Source organism: Sesamum indicum, linkage group LG3 (assembly GCF_026168435.1).
Source record: "Sesamum indicum cultivar Baizhima isolate 11 linkage group LG3, ASM2616843v1, whole genome shotgun sequence".
NCBI lineage: Eukaryota > Viridiplantae > Streptophyta > Magnoliopsida > Lamiales > Pedaliaceae > Sesamum > Sesamum indicum.
This window is the reverse complement of record NC_142659.1, coordinates 4,671,504-4,695,718: the sequence shown is the minus strand read 5'-3', so window position 1 is coordinate 4,695,718 and position 24,215 is coordinate 4,671,504. Positions and strand designations below refer to the sequence as shown.

Sequence of the window (24,215 nt, the reverse complement as noted above, 5' to 3'; positions counted from 1 at the left end):
TTATTATCCAACTTGAATTTTTCATAGGATTTCATTATTTATATATATATAAATATATATATAATAATACATATATATTCAAAACATAATAAAATATTTATTGATGATATTATCCATTATGATGAACCAAAATAATGGGATATCAATCAAACTATTTGTCATCTGCTACCTTTATGGGTTTTGGGGGCCCAAAATAATTCAAAAGCCCAATCTAGAAAAGATATTAAATAGGCCCAATCTGTCCAGCCCATATAGGTTTTGATCCAATTTCAGATAATGAGCTCAAGTAAGCGCCTTTATAGATTTATATGCCTTAAAATTAAAAAGCGCACGACGTAGAGTTTGGTCCTCCTGAAACAAAAACTAAAATCGTGTTTACATCAAATCCCTCCATTTCATCTTCAAGATCTGAAATACTCCTCAATCATTCTCTCTCTCTCTCTCTCTCTCTCTCTCTCTCTCTCTCTCTCTCTCCCCGCTTGAATCTTCGAAGGTGAAATCTCTTCTCAGTTTGTTTGAAGACATCTTTTATTGTTTCTGCTTATTTGCAATCTAAATTTGGGTTTTCGTACAGTTGTGAGGTTAAATGAGATGATAAACGGGGAGGGGGCTGAGGAGAAACCAGCCTCTGCGGTCGCCTCTCCGTGTGATCCTCCCGGCGATCAGGACTCGGACGGTGGGGATGATTTGTCGCACTACTCCTCCTGCGGAGGGGAATCGGAGTACGAGAGGTACTGTAGTGCCAGCTCGGTGATGGGTACCCCTAGTTTTCGTAGTAGCTCATTTCAAGATTCTGATTTTGGGTCATTCAAAAGCTTCAAACTTGGAGGTGAGAGTACTAGTTTTAAGAATCTTGGGGCAGAACGGGTATTATCGAGTTATCAAGAATCCAAGTGTGGAAGTGGCTCCAGTAAGGGGGATGAGTTTGATTGTGATAAGGGTAACGGGACGTTGAATTTGAACGGGAGGATGGAGAGCTTTTCCGTGAGCAATGTTGATTTGCAGGGAAATTTTGATGTGGATGGTAATTGGGGAAATGAGGTTGTAATAGAGAATGAAAGTAAGGGAAACAGTGAGGGAACTGCGAGAGTTTCAGCTGAGTTTGTGGAGTTTGGTAGGGAGTATTGTTATAGGAGTGTGGAGAAAGGGTGTGATAAGGGAGAGGGGTTGGAAATTGATGGAGGTGAGGATGGGAACTTATTGGATGAAGGTGACGCTTCTTCAAGGTATGAACACTCAGAGGGTGAGGATTCGATGTTTGGATATGGTAGTGATGATGATAGGAAGATTGATATCTATTACAGGAAGAATGCACATCTTTTTCACGGTGAAGAAAGTGGGACAAAAGAAAATCAGCTAGTTATGAATTCCACAGTGGCCTTTGGTTCCAATGATTGGGATGACTTTGATCAGGAAAGCAGAGAGACTCCTATTGGATCAATGGTTTGGGATGAAATTCAGGGCGGAAGACAGACTAGTCTGCCAAGTGGTATTAGCTCCTTAAGTTTTGCTACTGCTAATTCTGTTACATATCCGAATATGCTTTTGGAAGAACGACATGATGAAGTCCGAAGTACTCATGCAGCTCCTAACCAATTTCCTGCTGGTGGTCAACTAGTAGAATCTAATATGAATGCTTCATCCACAAATACCAATCTTTTGAAACTTGACAGTCGATTTGAAGATGTAAAAAGAGTACTTGTTTCAGGTAATCAAGTTAGTGATATGGACGAATTGTCTGAGTATCTTGGACTTAGTCCTGGTCACAATATATTTCCAACAAATAAGGATCCACCAGCAACAGAAGCCCTGGAAAATGAGGAGTTGGAAATTGGTGAAACTGAATCTGTAATGAAACATCAAGACACGGCCACCAGTGAGATCACAGCCATTCGTCATGATATTGTCTTAGAAAATCGGGATTTAGAGGAAAAAAAATTGGACCCTCTTTCTGAATGTGCAGTCAATAACCAGAATCTGCTTCCAACAACAAGTAAGGAAGTTAGAGAGGCCAAATTATCTGAAGACAACAGTTCCTTTGAAATGTCATCGATTGCTGATACTACTATGAGCACCACAATGAAGAAAAACTTTTCTTTTGCATTTGATCAAATTGAAGATCATTTTGTGCCAGCAAAGGTAAGTTATCTGCTGAGATTTTTTACTAAAAATTTTGATTGGGTGGTCATTCTCTCAATGTTAAAAAGCATAGTATTTTAATTTTTGTCATTTGATATCTTGCAGAGTAGGGGTTTCGAGTTAAATGATTTCTATGATGAAATTGTTAATGATATGGAAGATATACTACTAGACTCAGGTGATCCCCCTGGGTCTAGGTTCGCCCATGGTGGTAGGATATATCAAACCCAATTTCCTCAGCCATCGAGAGATGGTGGCTCTACTGCTTCTACATCTGGCACAGATTATGCTTATAATTGGAGTCAGCAACCTCTTAAGATTGATAGAATTGAGGTGGTGGGTGCAAGACAAAAGAAAGGTGATGTTTCATTCAGTGAGCGGCTGGTTGGAGTCCAAAAATACACAGTTTATAAGATAAGAGTTTGGAGTGGGGAAGACCATTGGGAGGTGGAGCGCCGTTATCGTGACTTTAGTACTTTGTATTATCGGTTGAAGAAACTATTTGCTGACCATGGCTGGATCCTTCCATCACCCTGGTCTTCTGTTGGAAGAGAATCCAGAAAGCTTTTTGGTAATGCTTCGCCCAGTGTCATTGCTGACAGAAGTGTTCTTATCCAAGAGTGTTTACAATCTGTTATCCATGCTAAATTTTCCTCTGGCTCCCTCAATCCGCTCATTGGTTTCCTCTCTCCATCGGAAGGGATGCCCGATTCTCCTGCATCTGATTCTAATGCATCTCCATCACCATTTTTCAACAGAAGCACACAGATGGAAAATTGTTCGACCTTAGGACAGACTGTTTCCCTTGTTGTACAGAGTCGCCCTTTGAAATCAATGAAACAGATGCTAGATTCACAACATCATAAATGTGCAGGATGCCACAGAAACTTTGATGATGGAAGAACAAGGTTGCAGGAATTCGCGCAGACACTAGGTTGGGGCAAACCTCGTCTTTGTGAATACAGTGGCCAGTTATTCTGCTCTTTGTGCCATAACAATGACACTGCTGTCTTGCCTGCCAGAGTTCTGCATTATTGGGATTTTACTCAATACCCAGTATCTCAGCTGGCTAAATCATATTTGGATTCTATTAATGACCAGGTAATCAGAATTAGTGCTGAAAGAATTGTAGATATGTTGTACTTTTATATGAAGAATCAACGTATGAAAGCTAGCATCAATAACTATGTTTGGACTAATATCCACTCAATTCTTGATATCCCTTTCACACTTCTCGCATTTAACATTAATTTGCTTTATACATTACCTCAAACTGGACCAAGTTGAAGACAGCAACAATTTGTCGACTCTTTTCACTTTGTCTACCTGCTAAACTGACTTGTAATCTAAGGTTGCATTGCATGGAAATTTATTAGATTTAATAATGATTTCCAATTTTTTTTCTTTTCTTGCAGCCAATGCTTTGTGTCAGTGCTGTTAATCCTTTGCTGTTTTCAAAAGTTCCAACATTGCAGCATGTGGCAAATCTCAGAAATAGAATAAGAGCAATGTTGCCATATGTCCGCTGCCCTTTCCGTAGATCCGTCTACAAAGGTCTTGGATCTCGGAGATATCTTCTTGATAGCAACGATTTTTTCGCTCTAAGAGACCTGATCAATCTGTCCAAGGGGGTGTTTTCAGGTGAAAGTTGAACGCACATACTTTGTTCTTCTAATTTGAGAAGAGAATTGAAATTTATTTGAGATGTGTTTGATTCTCCTGCTAATAACATGAAGGTAATATTCTGCATAACCAGATGCTGACATGGTGACATTATATTTCTTCCTGAAATGGAAAATAGGAGTAGATCTCAACTGATCTTTAAGAGGATTTAACAGTTTGCAATGGTGCTTGTTTCAGTGTTTGATGGTTGTTTGTTGGGTTGTTGAGGATGATGTTAGTGTGGTGATTCTTTGGCTGGTAGCTATAGTGGTGGAAATGTAGTGGATATGCTGGAAGGGGTGTATATGGTGCTTGCCATGGCTGGAGGTAGGCTTTGATGGTACTCCTGTAGGCAGATGTGACACCCCATCACAGATTGGCTGTTGGTGGGTGGCTAAAGTGAATGGTTATAAGGCTATAACTATCTCCCACTTGTCATCATATGCCTTACATTATGAGCCAGTTCCCTAGTGCCAATGAAATTGGCATGGCCAGGAGTCTACCCTAGATCCTTGTAGGAGGTGTTAGGTCTGATTCCATGTGTTGTATATTTGGGCCATCCTGCATTTTTGAGTGGACAATTTGTGCGATAAAAAGTGTTTATAAGGCCTTGGTTTTTTTTTCCTGGTCAATGTGGTATTAGCATTTTGAATTATTTGTGGTTGCCCAACAGTGGATTGGTGGTAGGATTGCAATCGAGGATCAACTTATTCTCTTTTCTTTTTCTGTTTCATCTTATAGTCATTGTTGGGCTGGACTGTGGTCCTGCTGATGGAGATAATGGTTCTCTTTCTGGGTCATATGGAATAGTGGTACCCTTTAAGTGTATGGTGGAGGTGGGTGCTTTTAGAGATTGGTCTTTGTTTTGTCTTCTTACTAGAGGTGCAGTGGGTAACTGCATATTAAGAGTTATGAGGGGAAGCCGGGAAGGAGAATTTTTGGGAAGTAACAGGATCTAGAATAATCTGCAGTCTAAAACTTTAGAAATGAACATCTAATTTATCCCATTTTCAAATAGGATAGGCCTTGGATTCCATTCTAAGAACGAATACTCCAGTTCCTTTGTGGACGAGTAAAAGCAAGATTGCTTTTGCACTCAGATGGTCCGAATATAATCCCATCAGCATTAATTTTTCTATGTATTTCTGTATATCATTTTATCAATTTTTCTATCTGGCCTCCCAATTCAAGCCTCAGGAAGTTATCTTCAACATCCATTGTTACTACTTTGTTTCGGTTGGCAATCAGGCTTTACTAAGAATAGCTAAAGAATTTCTTTTGTTTTTAAATCTTATATCATGACATTTAATTTTCTCATTACAGCATTACCCGTGATGGTTGAAACTGTCTCTCGTAAAATTGAGGAACATATCACCGAGCAATGCCTTCTGTGCTATGATGTTGGTGTCCCTTGTAGTGCTCGACAAGACTGTAGCAATCCACTTTCCCTCATTTTTCCTTTCCAGGTTGGTGTTATGTTCCATTCTTCGAGAGACGCTGTAAACAATAGACACACTAAGAGTCTTAATTCATGTCCGTATTAATGTGAATTTGCCTTCTCACTGGCCAATAAAGTTGAAGTTATATAACCACATACTATAACCCTGGGATTGCTCCTGACCGACAAAATTAAATGAACAGGAAGGAGAGGTCGGAAAGTGTAGATCTTGTGAATTGGTTTTCCACAAGAATTGCATCAAGAAAATAGCAAGCTGTCCTTGTGGTGCTCGTTTTAAACTGGAGGAGATGAAGCAAAGTGCCGATGGAGTAACCCGTAGTGCAAATAGCAATCTAAATTTACTGGGAGGAATGGCAGAATCGAGTACTGGACTTCTTTCTGGCTTGTTCGCCAAGGTAATTCCAGGAAGGTCTCAGATTCTGGGGAAACAAGACACGAAAGGCGTTGATAACGTTATTCTAATGGGTGCATTGCCGAACACCTCCCTCTGAACTCTATCATGGGCTTGTTATTTTCGCTGTTCAATCCAATAAATGGGGATTGCCATTGTTAATCCTGGAAGATCCTTAAGCCTTTTTACCTCCCATTTCTTCTTTTTTGAACCTGAGTGTATTCTTTTGTTACATATAGTCTCAGTTCACTCTTGTAACCAAGTGTATTCTTTGTAATGTAGTTTCAGCATAGGAGTGATGCATATATTCGTTCTTCCACTCTGTAGATATGATTTTTCACATTTTTACATATAAATGATTTTCTCAAATATTTTGGCTCAGACGAGACGGGCAACTTATGTTCGTTGGAATTAATTAAGTCAAGCATTCTTACGATGCCTGCCGACTGTGGGGATTGAAATTTGTGGCTATGGTAGTCGCCTAACAATGTACAACGAAATGGATTTCTCAGTTGTGAACTTGAAAACAAACAGCTATCATAATTCAAATTGAATTTTACGAGCAGCTTCAGATCAAGAAATACAGAGGCTAATGCACTGAAGTGAACACAAAAATTAAGAAAGCAGTCATGAATTCTAGTTGGTTGACAAAAGCACATCTGAAAGCAAAAAAAATAAAAAACCAATGAAGGCATGAAACTGGAAGAGAAAGCCAGGGTTACAGAAAATTTTTTACTGTGTATCTTTTCCTTTGAGATCTATATATAGTTACAAACTTACAACAATTATGGCTTCAAACTTTAATGATTCTATCATCAGAGTCAGTATCATCTGTACATGTCCCAAAACGTAAGTCGATTTCGAACAGAATTTGCTTCAGATACTAATGACATGAGATCCAGGAGATCTCCATAAGGGATATAAATTACCGGCGTTAATCTGTGTTTTTGTTAGCTATTGACTGGTATCGTTCATCGTTTTCCTGTACGAGAGTTGCACTGAGCAGAAAAAGCAGGCCGTTTTCCTTCAGAAGCATCGGCTTGCGCCTAAAACTCATCGTTTATTTCAGCAAGAGAATTACTGCAGACACCTGTAAGACTGAGGAAACCATTTTGACAGCAAACAATGCTTTGCCTTCATTATTAGAACGAATATGCCATAGCACGGTATGTGCATCAACGCCACAGTTGAATACCTGCAAAGTTCATATTGAAGAGGCCCTCCATTAGTTTCTATTGAAAACAGAGGGACATACAAGAACCAGACAGTATTCCAGCATGGTATCTGATCAAACATAAATATGACCATGTTGTAGTATTTGCTAACACATTAAAATTTTAAAACTTTCAGCAAGATTATGTATCTATTCACAGCCGGAAATTAGGAGGATGAGATTTTTTCTGGTTACATTTACGGTACATAAGATCAAAGGAGGCGAAGGCTTGCAGCTTACCATAATGGAGCGTATGAAGATGACAAATCAAGAAAAGGATAAGGCCACCTGATTCAGAAAGACTTCTGTTACTAGTGCGGCAAATGCATTTGCATTTAACTAAGAGGACGAGAAAAATGAAACATTACCAGATCGCGATGCAGGCATGGACAATCCATTGGAAAAGAACATAAACGGCAGTCCAGAGGAAAAAGTATCCGATTCTAAACCAAGGGAACCGCTGCAATAATGTCCGCAATGTCAAGAAAACAGTTTATGATAATGGGCTTAAAAATGTGAGATTGTATTAGAAAGCATAAGGGGCTTCTGATTTACCAAGCAATTTAAAGCAGTTTCTCCGAGGAGAAAAACAGCGTTGATTGAGTGCATGTTTATAATCAACTGCAGGGGAGGTTTTATACATTGATCAGAAACCTCAGAAGCAAAATGCTAGCTGGAAACATGAGAAGGCAGACTACAAAACAGAACATATGATACTTACAAAATTCAGATTGTAATCTTTAATGGCAAGAAATGGAACAAGTATGAACCAGAAGACGGTATCTGTCAGAATTACAGCTCCAGCATTCATCTTTGGACAGGAAGACAGGAAAAATTGTTAAAACTTCATTAAGAAAAGAATGTGAGAAACTGTATATCACTGAGATTTACTTGGAAAATGATTTGGAAAACATATGCCAATGATCCAGCTTTTTGGCGAACGACAGGTTCTTGATTGAGGTTCATGGCTTTTGTTGCATTATTCTGTGAAGTTGTAGAAGGCCCATAAGATCCACGTTCGGTGTCAAAATGCTGGTCGCCTTCAGTTCTGTTCCTATACCGACAACATCCGTGTATCGACAGCAAGGATCCGAGCTACAATAGAGATTTTAAATGTCAAAAGAAACAGAAGAAACATAGAAACAAATAGATTAGAGTTCAAACATGGGATAGACATTTACTCACCGCGAAATAAATGGTAATCAGCGTAAAAGTCCACCTGTTCAGCAACATTATGAATTACTACTCAAAACATGACTAATCAGATTAATTCAAATCAAGGAAAGACGACAACTTACTGAGTGTAGAAGTAAAATATGCTGCCTCCATCAACAGCTACATTCAGGATAAGCATCAGCAGAAGCACGAAAAAGGCGAAAACTCTGTATGTAAGCAGCCAACCAGGATGGATGCTCCGGAGACACGGCCTCCACACTTCATCCTCATATACGATTCCGGCCGGCTCTTCTTGTTGCTGGTTTTCTGTACTTCCTTCTTCTGAATTTCGTCGGCATTCATGCTTCGATATAAGAATCGATGCGAAAACCATCGACATTAGAACCCATATGGAACAGAGCAAGACCCTCCAGTTCAGCCAATAAGAAGCAGTTGTTGTGTCAACTGTCATGGCTGGCTGCCATGATTTTGTGGATCCTGTTATAAATGTCAAGAAACTCATGCTGTTCTTCCAGCTCTTCTAGTACTACTTCTGTCTTAATCCCAGTTCTGAAAATTTCCCAAATTCCAATCAAAGAAGTATGTCTGAGGTAGTAAGAATAGAAGCAAAACCTCCTGCCTAAAAAAATTGCCCAAGGTATGAAAGAATTGAACAGAACACAAAGAATAGAAGTTCTTGTTTCTCTAATAAGATGAGCAAGAGCTCTACAACTTCAAAAGACTTCCAACCGTAACGAAGACAGGATCGTTTGAAACAACTGAAACCTCAATTTCAGACAAAATTTTGAATAAAGAATGTGTTAGAAAACTCAGGATGATATAACCCAAAGATGGAAGAAACGAATTCAAGAATCGAAGAGGTTTATGTTATGATCTGTAGCCTATTGAGGTAATGACAACGACGAAAGCACGCAAAGCCGAATGCTCCAAGAAAGAATCAAATTCTTATGAAAAAGCAATGTTCCTAAGGACTTAAAAGAAACCATGAATGCTGAATTAAGACATCAATCCCATAACACAACTGTAGGATTACAACAAACTTGAGGGAGCAATAAGACAGCTGGTCCAGCCATATTAATAACAGCAATGGCTGCTGAAAAACAGAAGATGATGTTTAAACAAATGAAGCAGCATATGAAATTGACCTACATTAACATCTGAAAGCAAGCAGAGATTCCAAACTTTGAGGGGCTATTTGCACAGAAAGATGGGAACAAAATACTATAACATATGTATTTAAATGAAAGATGGAGGAAAAGATGGCAAAGAGAGGTTCTTAATTGTAAGCAAAGAAAGGTTGGAATACTTACAGGAGAAACCTATACTATGTGGAGGTGTGTGGGGAGAGATGCTTTGCTTCATTGAAAAATCTTAAAAAATTAAAGAGGAGAGAGAAAGAGAGAGAGGAGAGAGAGAAAAGAACGGTGTGCTTTGAGCATAAGCTTCCACTTTTTTTTAATATTTGTTATCCCCATAAGATCTTGCAACAGGGACTGGTCTAAAACCTGTTTGCAATAAAACTCTATATTCCCATGCACATATAAAAATACTCAAAGACATGTTAGAAATGTAGGACTTGTCAACTTTTCTTGCACAGTTTTTTGCAGCCTTGATTTTAGTCTTTATGGGGTGGGGGGGGGGGGGGGGGTGGGGGTAGGGGGGTGTTAAAATGTTTGCTTATGTGGATTTTGTGTTGGATTGTTTGTAGATTCTTTTATCAAGAGATAAAAAATTATGCTTCTTGTTCCTCAACTCCCATTAAAGGAATAAAGCAGCTGTAAGAAAGAAGAGCATAGTTTAAATTCAGGCACCCTACTCAATAATCTTCAACTTTTATATGTAGTTTTAAGAATAAAGCACATATATAACATACCCCACCCAAAAATCACCACATCACCTCCCCCCCCCCCCCCACACCCCCCACCCATTCTGAAAAAGAAAAAAATACCAAGTAGTTCAAATATTGTCTACTTATCTCAAAAAGAATAAGTAAAATTGGGAGGGGAGGGCCAGTCTTGAGGTTTTTGGTCCAAACAAAACTTGGGAACATCTTTTAACAAATTGGCCCTCTTTCTTATGTAAAATTGGAAAAGTGGTCCACTCTAATTGTATGACAAGACATTACTCTTGGTTTCTTCACATTTATGTTTTTTTCCCTTCATTTCATGAGATTTTATCCTTTCTTGTAATTTGCCACCTTTTGGGACCAACAAACTATTGACCCACACCAACCCATGATGTCCTACTCCATTCAAATTGAGGTTTTATGAACAAATTTTTAAGGTTGTGTTTGAATCTTATCAGATGTATCGATATTTGTTTCACTTTATATTAATTATTATAATCTGCTTATTATTTTTAGTTAGGGTGAACAACAATTTATCCCCCTGTGATATTTAAAATGAGCACATTATCCCCCTATAAAAAAATTATAGCAAATTACACCCCTATACTTTTTAAAATGAAGCAAAATACCTCCCTATACAGGGAGGTAAATTACTTCATTTTAAAAATCATAGGGGGGTAAATTGCTGTATTTTAAAGAAAATAGGGAGGTAAATTACTATTTATTTTTTTATAATGGGGTAATTTTCTCATTTGTCATATCACAAGGGAGTTGCTTGTATTTTTTTCTTTTTAGTTATATTAACGTATTGCTTAATTTATCAGGATTTTGATGTGGTATAGTTATTACTTAAATTAAAAATATTGAGCCACACCAATATTGGGAATGTAAAAATATCAATAGAAATTTTGGTCTAAAATGGCAATTAAATTTCGAATTTTTGGAAAATATTAAGACGAAATTTCGTGTAAAATAGTGTTGATATTCTGATGAGACACAAATTTTTTTTCGATAATATATTGTCGATATCTAAAAAACTATTTATAAAAGCATAAGTCATACATTGGAACAAACAATTAATGAGTAATATTTCTACATTTATCAACAAATATTTATGGTATTCATTTAAAATTGAAAAGTACTTCAAAAATTATTAATTTTTATTAATCCAAAACATCGTGTAGACAAAACGCATAATTGCTAACGATTTAATTTATATAAGTTATTAACTATCACTAAATATTTTTTCTCAAAATTATGTAATGATTATAAAGAAAATAAAATAACAAGTACAAGCATGACATATAAAAAAAAATAAAAGCATGACATACATATATAAAGAATATTTTTCCGTAAGCATTAAATGAATTCGTATCTTTTTTTTTTTTTTTGGTCAGAACATCAAATAAAATTTTATAATATATTATGTTAATATGTTAAACATTAACTGATATTTTTCTCTTATAACTTAAATTTTCGACGAGATAAGTGCACATTAAAAGGGTGTTTGGTTAAATTTATTTGAAACATCTTATAAGATATTTCAAGAGTCTGAAGATGTTAAAGTTTATTTCAGCAATAAGATCTTAAAGGGGTGACTAGCAATTTACCCCCTTGTGATATTGAAAATGAGCACATTATCCCCTTATTAAAAAATATTTCATTTTAAAAAACATAGAGAGATAAATTATTGTATTTTAAAAAATACAAGGAGGTAAATCGCCATTTATTTTTTCATAAAGGGGTAATTTGCTTATTTGCAATATCGCAAGGGGGTTACTTACATTTTTTCTAATCTTAAAGTATTTGCATAAATAAGATGTCAAAACTTATAAGATAATGGAATATTTGACATAATAAGTTTTTCATACTGTAATAATGACAAAAAACTCATTAAATTGTTGGAATTTAAATTCGATAATTTTGATTTGGGATCGAGGAAAAACAGCAATTATATTTAAAACTAAATTAATAGCTTATAATACAATATATTTAAAATAAGGCGAGTGAAGTTAACTTGTCTTCTGTAAGGTCCAAAATATCTTATTTTGAAATTTTAAAGCTTTTCAAAATAAATAGATCTATTACATTGACATTTTTTAAAGTTAGATTTAATTACATAAATACATCTGCCTTTTGTAGATTTACAAGTAAATATATTGAGGTTGTAATTATAATTACAAGTACATCCTTTATTCAATGGTGAAACTTTAAACAAACACCCCCGTTACACAAACCTTCTAAGGGTTATATTCGTAATTTTTAAAGGATAGGGAATGATTGTGTAATTAGACCTAATTTTAGGAGTATCGATGTAATACATAAAAAAAGAAATTAGTTTGTCGAATAATTTTCTTTTTATTTTTTTAAAGAGAAAACAATGAACTATTATTATTATTATTTTTTTAGTAAATCAATTACAATTATTAATATCAAATATCTATATCTAATAACAACTAGCGACAACTATAACAACCAATTATCAATATGAGATAACTATATCTAATCAATAATTACTATTAAAGTAGAACGACAATTACTATTAAAGCAGAATAGCACCACTCACATCGATGAAATTCGAACTTGTAACTTTATAATCAAATGATTTTTAACAATTTGTACACTTTAAATATCTTATAAAATATTTTAAAAAATTTATAAGCTCAGCCAAACGCCTCCTATAATACTATGTAGAGAAAAATTAGTGAAGAGAATGGGGGAGATTGAGAGGGGTGGGGCCACCGACTAATGGCAATTTGTGAAGGCGTGACGTGAGGGCTAAGTCAAGACTCAAGGGCGAAGGGTTGGACGTGGCCGCGTGACACGCGACGACAGCGTTTTCTCCTTAGGGTTGGACATATTAGCTGGTCACGTGATTGCTCTTTCCACATAAATCGCATACCCTTACACGACCTCTTTATTTATATTTGATGATTTTTATACAAAAAGTCGTACTTTGGCTTTGATGATGAACAAACACATGAAGATGAAAATGCGAGTTTTTGGATAATAAGAAAGTTTTTATTTTTTTTTAATACGGATAATAAAAGAATTGAAAAGCAAAATATATATATATATATGTGAAGGGGCCCAAATCCTTCAATTTTGATCAAATGGTGAATTCTTAGATTTAAATTATAAAAATAATTAATTCATAGATAAATATTAATGGTAAGTATTAATAGCAATATTAATCATTTTTTAAATTATAACATATATATTCACCACCAATTATATTTGTGGTAATAATTACTTTTATTTTAATTTTTAAATGAATTTTATGTTTCGAAATTATTTTTAATTGAAAATTCACCTTAGGTAGCCATATATTTTCAATAGAATCAAAATTACTTTCATAAAATTAATTTTTTTAAATATAATTTAAATTATGATTAAATTAATTCATACATGTTTTATGATAATAATCAAGCTAGTAATTTTTAATTTTTAAAACATAAAAAGAATATCTAATAAATGTATATAGTGATTTAATAAATATTTATGCACTTGGAGGATAGTAACATTATTCGGATGATCACATTTAAGGTTTTCAATTTTTCATAAAATTTTATGTTTTCATTAAATAACAATTTATCTTATTTCGTATAATTTCAAAATTCTACTAAAAAAACGATCTAAGGTGGCATTATCAACGGAGAACACATCACAACGTATGATATTTTATGAAGATGGTTATTCTTTTTTAATTTATTTATTTTATCTATTTATCTCTTCACATATATGCTTCTAATTGTAAATTCCGACAAATTTTATTACTATTGATGTATTATATTCTTTTCCAAAAAAATAATTTTATTTAAAATATTTCTTCATTTAACTTTCCCAAAATTTAAATATTTATAAAATATAATTTTAAATAAAATTAAATTAAATCCGTACATAACACAAATCACACGTTGGTATATATATATATATATGAATGAATGATGATGGCAATCAAATCAATCAATGAATCAGCTTTGTGCTTGCATTGATTTCTCTTTTGCTTGCAATGATTGGTCGTAGATTGAGTAAGCTGATGCCATTGCTTGTTTTAGGGATTGGTTCTTGAAATTCCTCAAAAATACCATTTTATTTAAAAATTTAAATTATTAAAAAAAAATTATTTAATATTTAATATCTTAACATATTTTTTTATACTCAATAAACAGATGAGACATTTTTTTTATGAATAATTGATAATGATATTCAAATTTACGATTTCTTATTTAATCTGACTCTAATATCGTGTTGAAGGACTATCTCATAATAAAACATTCCGTATCAACATAATTTATATTTTTTTATGGTGCAAAAAAATTGTAAATAAAAATGACTGTAATTGTTCATCCATCATCATTCATTCATTAGACAACCAAAAATTAAAATTAAATTCGAATCAATTGTTTAAGTTTATTTGAATTATTGTTCCAATTTTGAAAATTATGTTTCCATTTGATTTGATAATTAATCAGATCAAACTCAAACAAATTTTAATTGGAGCAAATATCAACCGAACTCGAGTAACTAGATATTTTTAATATCATTTATTATTTTTTGCAGTAATTGAATCGAACTCGAGTCGTACTTACAAATTTATCAAATAAAAAACTTTGTTCAAGTTAAGTCTATTTGCTTTAAGAAATTAAATTCAAACAAGTTTTCATTAATTGACTTTAACCGAATATTGAATAATTTCATTTATTTTCCAACCCTGGCAAAAACACTGCAGACTTTCTTCAAATGGGTAGGGAAAAACGTTATTTTATTGAAATTCATCAGTCAATAGTGATCTATTCAATTTCGAACCCTTACCCATTATAACATCTAGTATATGTCGCCTCACTGATGAATCTGTTCATAATTAATTTTAAATTTTAGAAAATAATTATTATTTTTAATGTATATTAATTAAATCAATAAAAATAATAAAATAAATATGAGAAATTATTAGAAAAAGAGTGAGAAAAATGGAGATGTGAAGTTCTTAATTTATAATATTCAAGCACAAAACTAAAGTTCGAACACAAACCCTCCCATATAGAAATCTCATTCCTAAACAATTAGGTTGTACCAAGGAAGGGTGAAATGACATCGATGTCTATTATTGAATTGACCTAACCTAATTCCTATTAGAACCGTCCAATGCCAAAATCACTTAATGGGTAAGCCACCAATCTCTGGACTATGTAATGCACGTTATCCGTTGGGTGACGAACGGACATTATAACGGATATTTTACCAGAAGTTTCTAATCTACCCTTGTGTGATTCCTATGAGGCATATACCCTAGAGTGGGTGTAGGGGTTTGGGAGAAATGTAAAAGTTTAAAAGAGAGACAAAAAAGAAATTGAAAAGAAAGGAAAAAAATAAAAAATAAAGAAGGTACCAAATATTTTAAAGACACAAAAGAGTACTCTTCAATTACATAAGACTATATTTGAATTAATAAATTTAAATTTAAAAAAATATATTTAAAAGATAGTTTCGAAAGCCTTCGTATAAAAAATAAAATAAAATCCATCAATATCCCATGTAGTTCAAAACTTAGAGCTGAATGATTTGAAATTTCTTAAATTTAAGATTTTTCAAAAAAAAATATTTTAAAATTTCGAAATCCATAACTTGCAAAACCTGACTAAAGTTCTGCTTTTCTTCAATTAATCAAGATAGATTGTTAAAAATATTAAATTCTTCAATTAATCAAGATAACTTGTCAAAAGAATTATATAAGAAAATATAACTTATTTTGCAAATGTATATATTACATAAAAATTAAATTAATTAAAAAATTTATAAATATTCTTCGGAAGGGTTCAGGGCGAGCCTTGAACAAGGCCTAAAAACCCACCTCAAATCCGACCGGATCCATAACATAAAGACCTGTCCCTGAACCCGAAATCAGAACGCTAACTCGTTCCATTACGGACGTGTCCAGATCAGAAACTATATCACTCACACTAGAAAAGTTAGAGGAGGAGAAGATGAAGAAACTGCAGCATCATGTTCAATTACGTAAGGGAAGAGAGTAGTAGAGTTAGTTATAGTAGCAGAAATGCATGAACCAGCGCATGGGAATCCAACACTCAACTACACGTCAGTGAAACCATCTCAATACGATTTCTGACTCTAGAACAAGACAAACGGTGTTTCAAGATAGTCATGAACAGAATAGGTAAGAAAAGGAAAGACCAAACGTCTTACACGAAGCACAAGAATGAAATACGAATGTCATCAGTGAATGAAATCTCCAAAACAGATGAACTCTGCCAATGGCAATTAGCATCAATGCCAATTCAAATATACTGCTCCTATTTGCTTATATGACTGAACTTTCATGCAAGGGCAGAGGGAGTTCGACTGACGGATGCAGACAAATGCCTTACTGACAACCAAAATGCTTAGTGATGTGATATTTGGCCAGATATACAAGGTACAGGAATATATGCATTTGGAAAAAAGGATAAATCGGAGTTGCGTTAATAACAGACTGGATGTGATTTCCGAGACATGAGCCAGTTAAATCAAATTTCGAGTGTGTAATGTAGAACCTTTCACAAGCATGACATGTTAATGCTGTAATAATTCTAACTAAAGCAGTATCTGATCCATTATGATCAAGCACACCAAGGATACAAACATATATTCAGAGAGTGGAATGAAAATATACAAGGAAACAGAGGCAATATAGATACAGAAAATGAACAACGGGTAGAGAACGCACCTTTCATTAGAAATATCTTTTGAACCTTAATGAAAGTCCTCCTGAAAGATCTAGAAATATAAAGAAACAAGTGTTGAATCTTGCATAGCATAAGAAAAGTGTGACTGAAGATATAACTGCTCTCAAGTAGTTCAATAACGTGATATTGGGAAAACCTTCATGAAGTTGGGCTGATTTAGACTAATCATTCAGAGAATACTAACACGTCTATATCAACCTTCGCAAGAAACAAAAGGATAGTAGCTCATTACGCAAGTACCCTATCAAAGGTTTATAGTCACTTGCTTCCTGCGACACCAGAATTACATCAGACTTCATGCATTATACACAGTAAATTCACAACAAAAATTGGTTACAGGCTAAGTCATGGCAATGTATTGAAAAAGAAATTGCACAAGGTGGGAATTATATAGTACATACTCTAAATAGTCACACTATCTATACATTTATATTTTACAGTTCACTCCATTTATACATTGACTATATCAACTCATTTAAAAAGTCTGATTAGGCATGCTTACTAACTGCATTCCTGATAGTGGTGAAGAATTTCTTACACTACGATGGCAAGATACATGGGCTTACAACGTCTTCAGAACTGTGCAATTGGTCATCAGGAAAACAATTTCAGTAGCATACAATATAATCGAATTGACACATCTTCCTTGTATATCTAGGTTAGTCTATCAAGTGGTATCAGCGCCATCTCCAAACGTGGACAAAGCAAAGGGGGCAATAGCCACGTTGAATGTTCGAGTTCCTACTTTGTCGATATGCTTCATCTCAAAGTCACCCTCCTGATAAGCAAATAAAGTGAAATAACTCAAATAAGTTATAGTTATTCCACTCCAAGAAACTATATAAAGGACCCCTCATACACGGTTATTTTCAGACGAAAACAACCAACATATCCTAAAATATGTTAGCAAGTCCATAGTTACAGAAACTCATCTACATAGCATAATTATGGAGAACAAAGGATAATTCACTTGCTACTTTTAACACCATGAATTGGATATAAGTACAGCATATGTGACTTCAATTTCAACTGATGTAACATTTGATGTGAACTGAAGGAAAATTTTCCAGCAAAGCTTTCCAAGGGCTCTTATTCAAGCAGAGCAGTAAATGTTTAAAATTGAATGTTTGTTCCAGAAATAACGGGAGGAAACCAGTGACATGTCACCATCATTGTGATTTTGTGTAATAGGAGAGTAAAGTTTGATAAGAAGAGGCAATCAATGGATCAAAAAGCTGCCTCGGTTGGCGGGGCAGGGGTTTCCTATGTAAATGAAATATAATTCACCATCTCACCATTCTGCCACTAGATGTGCTCAATGGACAGGCAGATGAATACTCAAAACCGGTTTTGGGAAGTATCACTGGTTGTTCACCTATAACTCCGACACCCCTGGTCAAAAAGCAGGAAGTTCAGTCACTGGAGAAAACAAATGAATCATCAACTAAATGAAAGTGATGCTGAAAATGTTGAAAAGGTTAAAATGACATACACTTTCAAGAGACTATTGCAATACTATCTGTAGCAACAAAGAAAAAAATAAAAAGGTAAAGTGTAACAACTTACTGGACACTCTCTGTTTTCCCATTGGCATCAGTTATGATCCAGTGCCTTCTAAGAAGTTGTACAGGACGATCTGAGTTGTTGGTGATTCTGATTCTATATGCAAAAAAATAAAGGCCTTTCGAAGGCTGGCTTCTACCTTCAATGTACACACTCCTAACTTGAACTCTAATACCCTGGAAAAGTGCATTAATTAGATAGATATCCAGACATAACTTTCTAACACACACACAACCCCAAAAGAATAAAGAAGAGAGAAGTTTTCAATCCAGCTATTGTGCTCATCCAAAGACTAGCTTAAGCTAAACTGATTTCAGGTGAAGAATCAAGATTCACAATGTGAAGGTGAAAGAATTTTGCGTAGCCAGATTTCTCTCTCTCATAGAGCTCGGGATTCACTGACCATAGTCAATGAGATGCAATTGAAGCTTGATGGCGTCAACTTAGCTAGTTGATTAAACTAGTAGAGGCGGGCATTAACCCGCAAGAAGCACATGCTGACACAAAGTGTATCTCAGATATGGTTACCCCCAACATGATTTATGAACTAGGTCAATAATAGTTTCAGATTACGATCACAGTTGTCGTACCAGTAGAAAGCATGACAGAATCAAGTTAGAAGTATCAGTTGCAAGAGCTGTGATTAAACTGAAAATGGACTCAGTAGATTTATGATGCTCGACATACCAGGGTTGTAGCATCACTTGAGCACTTCAAAAGACAATGAGGAGCAATTTCCTTTAACTCATCACGGTACCTAGCTGCATCCTGGTGTCATAGACAAATATACAAAAAGAAAGGACATCAACAAACCTGTTTAGTTAGAAGAAAAAGAAAGCATTAGACAAATTGGTCAGTCAGAACCAGAGTATCATTAATTTAACTGATGTAAAAAATCAAACAAAGCAGACTTCTTTCTAATTGGTATAGCAGCACACGCAGTTTTATGTCGAGACACTTTTCCGCAAGCAATTCAACATGTTAAACAGTACAAATTGCCAAAGTTTAAGATTCTCAAAACCTGAGTCGATCTTCTATTGGTCAGGGAGAGGCTAGCCATCGCATCCTCACAAAGGGAATTCCTTGCTATAAGCTCTCAGAAAAATGAAGTTTGGGGTATAATGCTTCGTCCAATGAAAAACACATGCCCAATTTTGTAAGCATTTGAATCATGATACAAAATGGATATTGAACTAAGTCTGCCATATGACAGTTTTAAAGACTGCCATGACGTACACAGGCAATCAGGAAAGAACAAGTTGAATAACCATAAATTCCTAAATAAGCATAATCATTTAACTCTTAAATATGCTAATTCAGTGATCCAGAAACTTCAAAAGCAAAATCAATCCAAAATGATTACTCATCTGTCACCATAACCTTCAGAAAATTCAATAGAAAATATAGCAAATAAGAAATGGAAGAAGCATACCTCAAATCTTTCCTGTGCAATAGCCTCTTTCAACAATCTCTGAAGGCGCAAAACTGGCTCCTCCTCCTCAAAGACTCTCAATGAATCACGAAGTCTTGCAGCTTCCTTGTAATCCTAATGCAATTATCAAATGGAAAAATCAATCCGAAGACAAAAAGCGCAACTAAACCAGCCAACACGTTTCAGAAACTATCAGTATAAATGCACAACCATACATAATGTTCTTGAACTAAAGATCTATTAAATAGAATGCTACAACTTTTAATCAAAACATCTTCCTCCAAAACTATTAGCCGTGTCAGCCAGTCTCTAGTACCAACTATCTAAATAACACGCCTCCTTCATACCAAAAACATTCCCAGCACATTACCCCCACACGCCTCAACAACAGCAAACTGCATATCCCAAAACAAGTCTGAATCGAAAATTTCAACTAATACACCAAATCCAATCCTTACCAACAAATTCAAACGAAAAAGCACAATTCGCACAGAGAGAGAGAGCAAGCAATAGTACCTCAGCTTTTGCAGCAACTTCCAGCTGCTGCTTCAGCAAGGCATACGTCTCAGTCCGGGAGAAAAACGGGCTCTGACTCGACCCTTGAACCGGACCAGTACCCGAACCCGAACCCGGCACGCTGCAAGCAACGATTCGATTAACCCGAAAACTGCAGTCTTTGACGCCGCTACTGGCCCGACCCGGCAACGACAGAGAGTGGAGATTCGCAACAGCCTTCAGATTCAAGCAATGCATTCTGCAAAAATTTATTGGGTATTATCCTTCTTGCTGTTCTTCAGGTTGTTGGGGTGCTATTATACTTACCTCATGGAGGAAAATTGAGCAGGTAAAATTACGATAATGGGCACGGAGGTGGGGCTGGATTGACCCGGGTGTGTGAGGGCGATATAGGGAATTCCATCCGCCGATGATTTCTCATTTTTCAGTGGCTTGGAGCCATTCGAGAGAGAGGTGGAGGAGGTGAAGTGAAGAGGCGGAGATTTTTGCGGTCCAATAGTATTGAAACTTGACACGTGTACGGTTCCTATTTTTTTTAATTACTTCATCATCCAACAAATTTATTTTTTAGAAATTTATTTGTTTCCGCTTCACAAATAGATTTCTCTATTAATTAAAATATACTTATAAGAGTGAGAATAAACTTCATAGAAGGATATTTTAATTAACAACAAATATTTATTTAAATATTAATTTTTATTTTATTTATATTAATATTAATAAATCTAGTAAATTTTGGCTAATAAAAAATTTTATTTGTTTGATGAAAAAAATATTAGGGTACTACATATACATTTTTAAACTATAAAAATATAATATAATTATATCAAATATCGAAGGAGGACGATATAATTATATCTTTTTTTTTAAATCCATAAGCATGTCTGCATTATATATCGGATAAATTTAAATGACTAAAATTAATAGCTTTCAATATAAGACTCATGAAGTTATAGATTACTAATACGCGGTTGACTGATAGACTTAATGTGGCATTGGCTGTATATCACGGATACCGACTGCTTTGAAATCTTTCTTGTATTACCCACTATCCATGGTGGAGTGGACTGCAGGACTTGGAGATCACTCTGTACTCCTACGACTGCTTGCATCCTTTGTATCCTGAGACCTCAGGGGCGCAAAGTAGGCTGGTCTTCACTACTCTTAGGTCCGTTTCGAATTCCCAAGCATGTGTTTGTCCTTTGGTTGGCTATTTTCGAGAAACTCTCTACTTGGACAAACTTTGGCTCCTTCAGCTGGGTAGTTTGTGTATCTTATGCAATGATGAAACAACGAAAACACATACACACCTATTTTTCCATTGTAGGTATTCTCGGAGGTGCTTAAGGGTGATCTGGCAGACCCTTAGATTTGACTGGCCTAATCGTGATTGGCCAATGAATGTTTTGTGGGCAGCAACGAAATGAAAAGGCGAGGATTTCATCTCTGCATCCTACCGCACCCTTGTGGCTGCAGCTGTCTACCACATTTGGCGTGAATCCAACCTTCACCGATTTGACAAAGAGGAACATGATCTATCAAGTTTTGCTGCTATCATCATAGGAGACGTGCGACAGAGAATCCTTAGTGCTGACTTACTCTATTCTATTAGCTCATATGGACTTTATAGTTTATGGCGGATCCCTTGGCCTGTCGAATGAGATGCCTAGCTTTAAAACATATTGTATTGTACCTCTGTACTCCTTTTATTTAATGAAATTTATATTTATTGAAAAAAAATTATAAATTAGATTTATCCTTAAACTCAAATACAAATAGGCAATTATAAATTTAGATCGTTTCTTTTCTCTCTTTCTTCTACTTTCAGTCGACTTCTGCCTCGCCTTCAAACCCTACTTCCTTTCGAGCCCAATTTGAAAGGAACCATACAACCCAAGAAGCGTCGAGACACAGCGAGAACGAAATTAAACAACGGGTTGGCTCAAAGCATCCGTCCAGCACATTCAAAAAAAAGAAAATAAAATTATGAACAATTGATTTAAATTTTAAGTGTGTAACTTTTTTGTGAAGCATTGAATGAATAATTTAGGCTACAAGGTTGGAAATTTTGAATGAAACTTTTTGATGAAAAATGCAGGGTATTGATTTTGATTTCAAATAAGATCTAATTGATAATAATATTTATGTATGATTGAGGAATATTAATGCCAGACCTCTATAGAAACTACATTACTACCAAGGCCTAAAAAAAGTAATTGTATTGGGCTAAGCTAATTGGGCACCAAGGCCCAGCAAGTCGAAGTAGGGCAACCCCTTGCATCGCCCTACACGTGGCAGAATCCCACACCCCCCTCGTGTTCGAATGATTGGGCTAAACCTATAAATACTTCACTTTATTTTATTCAACCCTCATTCGTAAATCGTCAGTTGATTTGAGAGTAGAAGTGTCACGATTATGGAACCTGATTATCCCATTTTTAGTGTCTGTAGAAGGATACCTAGGAGGAAAGACTAGCAACTCTCGATTGAGACCATAAATAAACACAAGATTGAATCAAATGCCCCACACTTATGCACGACCCATTAGTTGGCTCGGGTGTTGGAATGCCCTCTCTGGGACAACCCGACTACCACATTTTTGGTGTGTGCGAATTATTTATGGAAAGCACCCATGGAAAAGCCAGTGACCGTCAACTATGATCATTAATAAATACAAGATTGAGTCAGATGCCCGACCCGTATTCACAATCCATTAATTGACTTAGGCCTCGGAATATCTCTACTGGGGCAACCCGACTATTCCCATTTTCATTATTTGCAGCTTGTTCTTGAAGAGCACCCATACCTGAATACTATTGACCCTCGATTGCAACCACAAACAAATACAAAATTGAGCCGAATCCCGACCATTATTCACAACCTATTAATTGATTTGAAAGTCAGAATATTCTTATTGGGCTACCCAAAAATCCATTTCTTAATGTTTGCAAATTATTCTAAAAAAAATATCCAAAAAAAAAATCGATAACTCGATCATATATAAATAAAAAATCAAGTCGAATAAAACAAAATAGCCAGCCGAATTCCACGAGATAAACGAATACAATAAAGAAAGCATATAACTTGGATCTAAACATCAAACTATGGATCCCCAAGTCTCATTCAATGTCGACATGGCCATTCATGCTACCCACCCACCCACGCCAAAGCCAAAGGCAAACACAAAATTGCAAAAGGCACGTGGGGAGTCACATGAGGAATCCCACATGAAGAAGAGTGAGAACTGCAACAATGCCTAATTATGCCATCTCATTCCTCGTGATTCTTCATTCACTTTTCTCGTTTTTCTTCTTTCATATTCTTTTTCCTAATTTGAATCATTTCTCCATTTATGCGTGTCAGGATCAAGAGTTCTAAATAAGTTCGATGTCATAAAAATTTAAATTTTATTAGATATATGAGTATTCGTTTAATTTTATAGAAGTGAATGAATATTACTCAATATATCAAGAAGAATTATTATAATTTATTTATCGTTATTAATAAAAAGAATACTTTCTTGAATTATGGCTTTGAATTTTCACATTTATTTGGGTCGTTGGAACGGAACTGCGTGGATTTTCAACTGAATTTGAGATTTATAGATAAAAATTCATTCGATCTTAATTCGTTACGCTCAATAAACCAAGTTTGACGATATTTTTTTATTCCCTATGCTTTTAAACTCGACTCCCTCTCGATTTTATTAGTAAAAAAATTATAAAATTTATTAGGGGCTATACAATATTATTCAAATTTTACATAAATGCCTCCAAACTTTCTAGTAATATCAAAAAATGGTTAAGACCCTCACATTTCTTAATTTGGTCATGACAGCCTGATCATTTTTTTTAATCATAATTGACGTAAAATTATACAGTTCTTGAATATTTATAAATACCAAGCATCAAAACTCCCAGTACACAATTTTTGCTACACTTAGTGTTCTTACAACCTTTATACTTTCACTTCTTACGACCTTGTTAACTTAGACATTGAGTCAATAAAACTGGAATGTTCCTTTCTCATAGGCCTCGCAATAAAATTTTCAGCTTTCCCAAGCACGTTTGGAGTA

General features: G+C 35.1%; 3 protein-coding genes and 1 long non-coding RNA gene across 6 annotated transcripts; 2 read left to right on the top strand and 2 right to left on the bottom strand.

The window, feature by feature from the left end:
- The first annotated feature begins 342 nt into the window (after nucleotides 1-342).
- Nucleotides 343-6,020, top strand: LOC105157232 (Phox (PX) domain-containing protein). The gene is made up of 6 exons (XM_011073583.3): nucleotides 343-493; nucleotides 575-2,139; nucleotides 2,245-3,240; nucleotides 3,555-3,780; nucleotides 5,125-5,267; nucleotides 5,443-6,020. Exons 2-6 carry the CDS (start codon nucleotides 592-594, stop codon nucleotides 5,749-5,751), a joined length of 3,222 nt encoding a protein of 1,073 aa, XP_011071885.1. The 5' UTR covers nucleotides 343-493; nucleotides 575-591; the 3' UTR covers nucleotides 5,752-6,020.
- Nucleotides 6,021-6,345: 325 nt separating this feature from the next.
- On the bottom strand, nucleotides 6,346-9,369 carry LOC105157231 (UDP-N-acetylglucosamine-N-acetylmuramyl-pyrophosphoryl-undecaprenol N-acetylglucosamine protein). 2 transcript variants are annotated; one of them, XM_088878651.1, is made up of 9 exons: nucleotides 9,351-9,369; nucleotides 8,163-8,589; nucleotides 8,050-8,083; nucleotides 7,756-7,959; nucleotides 7,586-7,675; nucleotides 7,420-7,485; nucleotides 7,233-7,324; nucleotides 7,105-7,152; nucleotides 6,346-6,846 (listed from the first exon to the last, which is right to left on the bottom strand). In XM_088878651.1, the coding sequence occupies exons 2-9, from the start codon at nucleotides 8,540-8,542 to the stop codon at nucleotides 6,729-6,731; spliced, it is 1,032 nt and encodes a 343-aa protein (XP_088734777.1). In that variant the 5' UTR covers nucleotides 8,543-8,589; nucleotides 9,351-9,369; the 3' UTR covers nucleotides 6,346-6,728. The 2 variants fall into 2 exon arrangements, with proteins under 2 accessions (XP_088734777.1, XP_088734776.1); XM_088878650.1 differs by lacking the exon at nucleotides 9,351-9,369 and adding an exon at nucleotides 9,190-9,314.
- A 7,593-nt stretch (nucleotides 9,370-16,962) lies between these two features.
- On the bottom strand, nucleotides 16,963-20,613 carry LOC105157230 (uncharacterized). 2 transcript variants are annotated; one of them, XM_020692227.2, is made up of 7 exons: nucleotides 20,479-20,613; nucleotides 20,141-20,378; nucleotides 19,625-19,738; nucleotides 18,880-18,960; nucleotides 18,196-18,368; nucleotides 17,925-18,021; nucleotides 16,963-17,407 (listed from the first exon to the last, which is right to left on the bottom strand). In XM_020692227.2, exons 1-7 carry the CDS (start codon nucleotides 20,559-20,561, stop codon nucleotides 17,297-17,299), a joined length of 897 nt encoding a protein of 298 aa, XP_020547886.1. In that variant the 5' UTR covers nucleotides 20,562-20,613; the 3' UTR covers nucleotides 16,963-17,296. The 2 variants fall into 2 exon arrangements, with proteins under 2 accessions (XP_020547886.1, XP_011071881.1); XM_011073579.3 differs by having other exon boundaries at nucleotides 20,447-20,588.
- On the top strand, nucleotides 20,523-21,816 carry LOC148788608 (uncharacterized). Its single transcript, XR_016064988.1, has 3 exons — nucleotides 20,523-20,657; nucleotides 21,214-21,308; nucleotides 21,468-21,816. It is a non-coding gene; the product is annotated as an uncharacterized LOC148788608 (long non-coding RNA).
- Nucleotides 21,817-24,215: the final 2,399 nt, after the last annotated feature.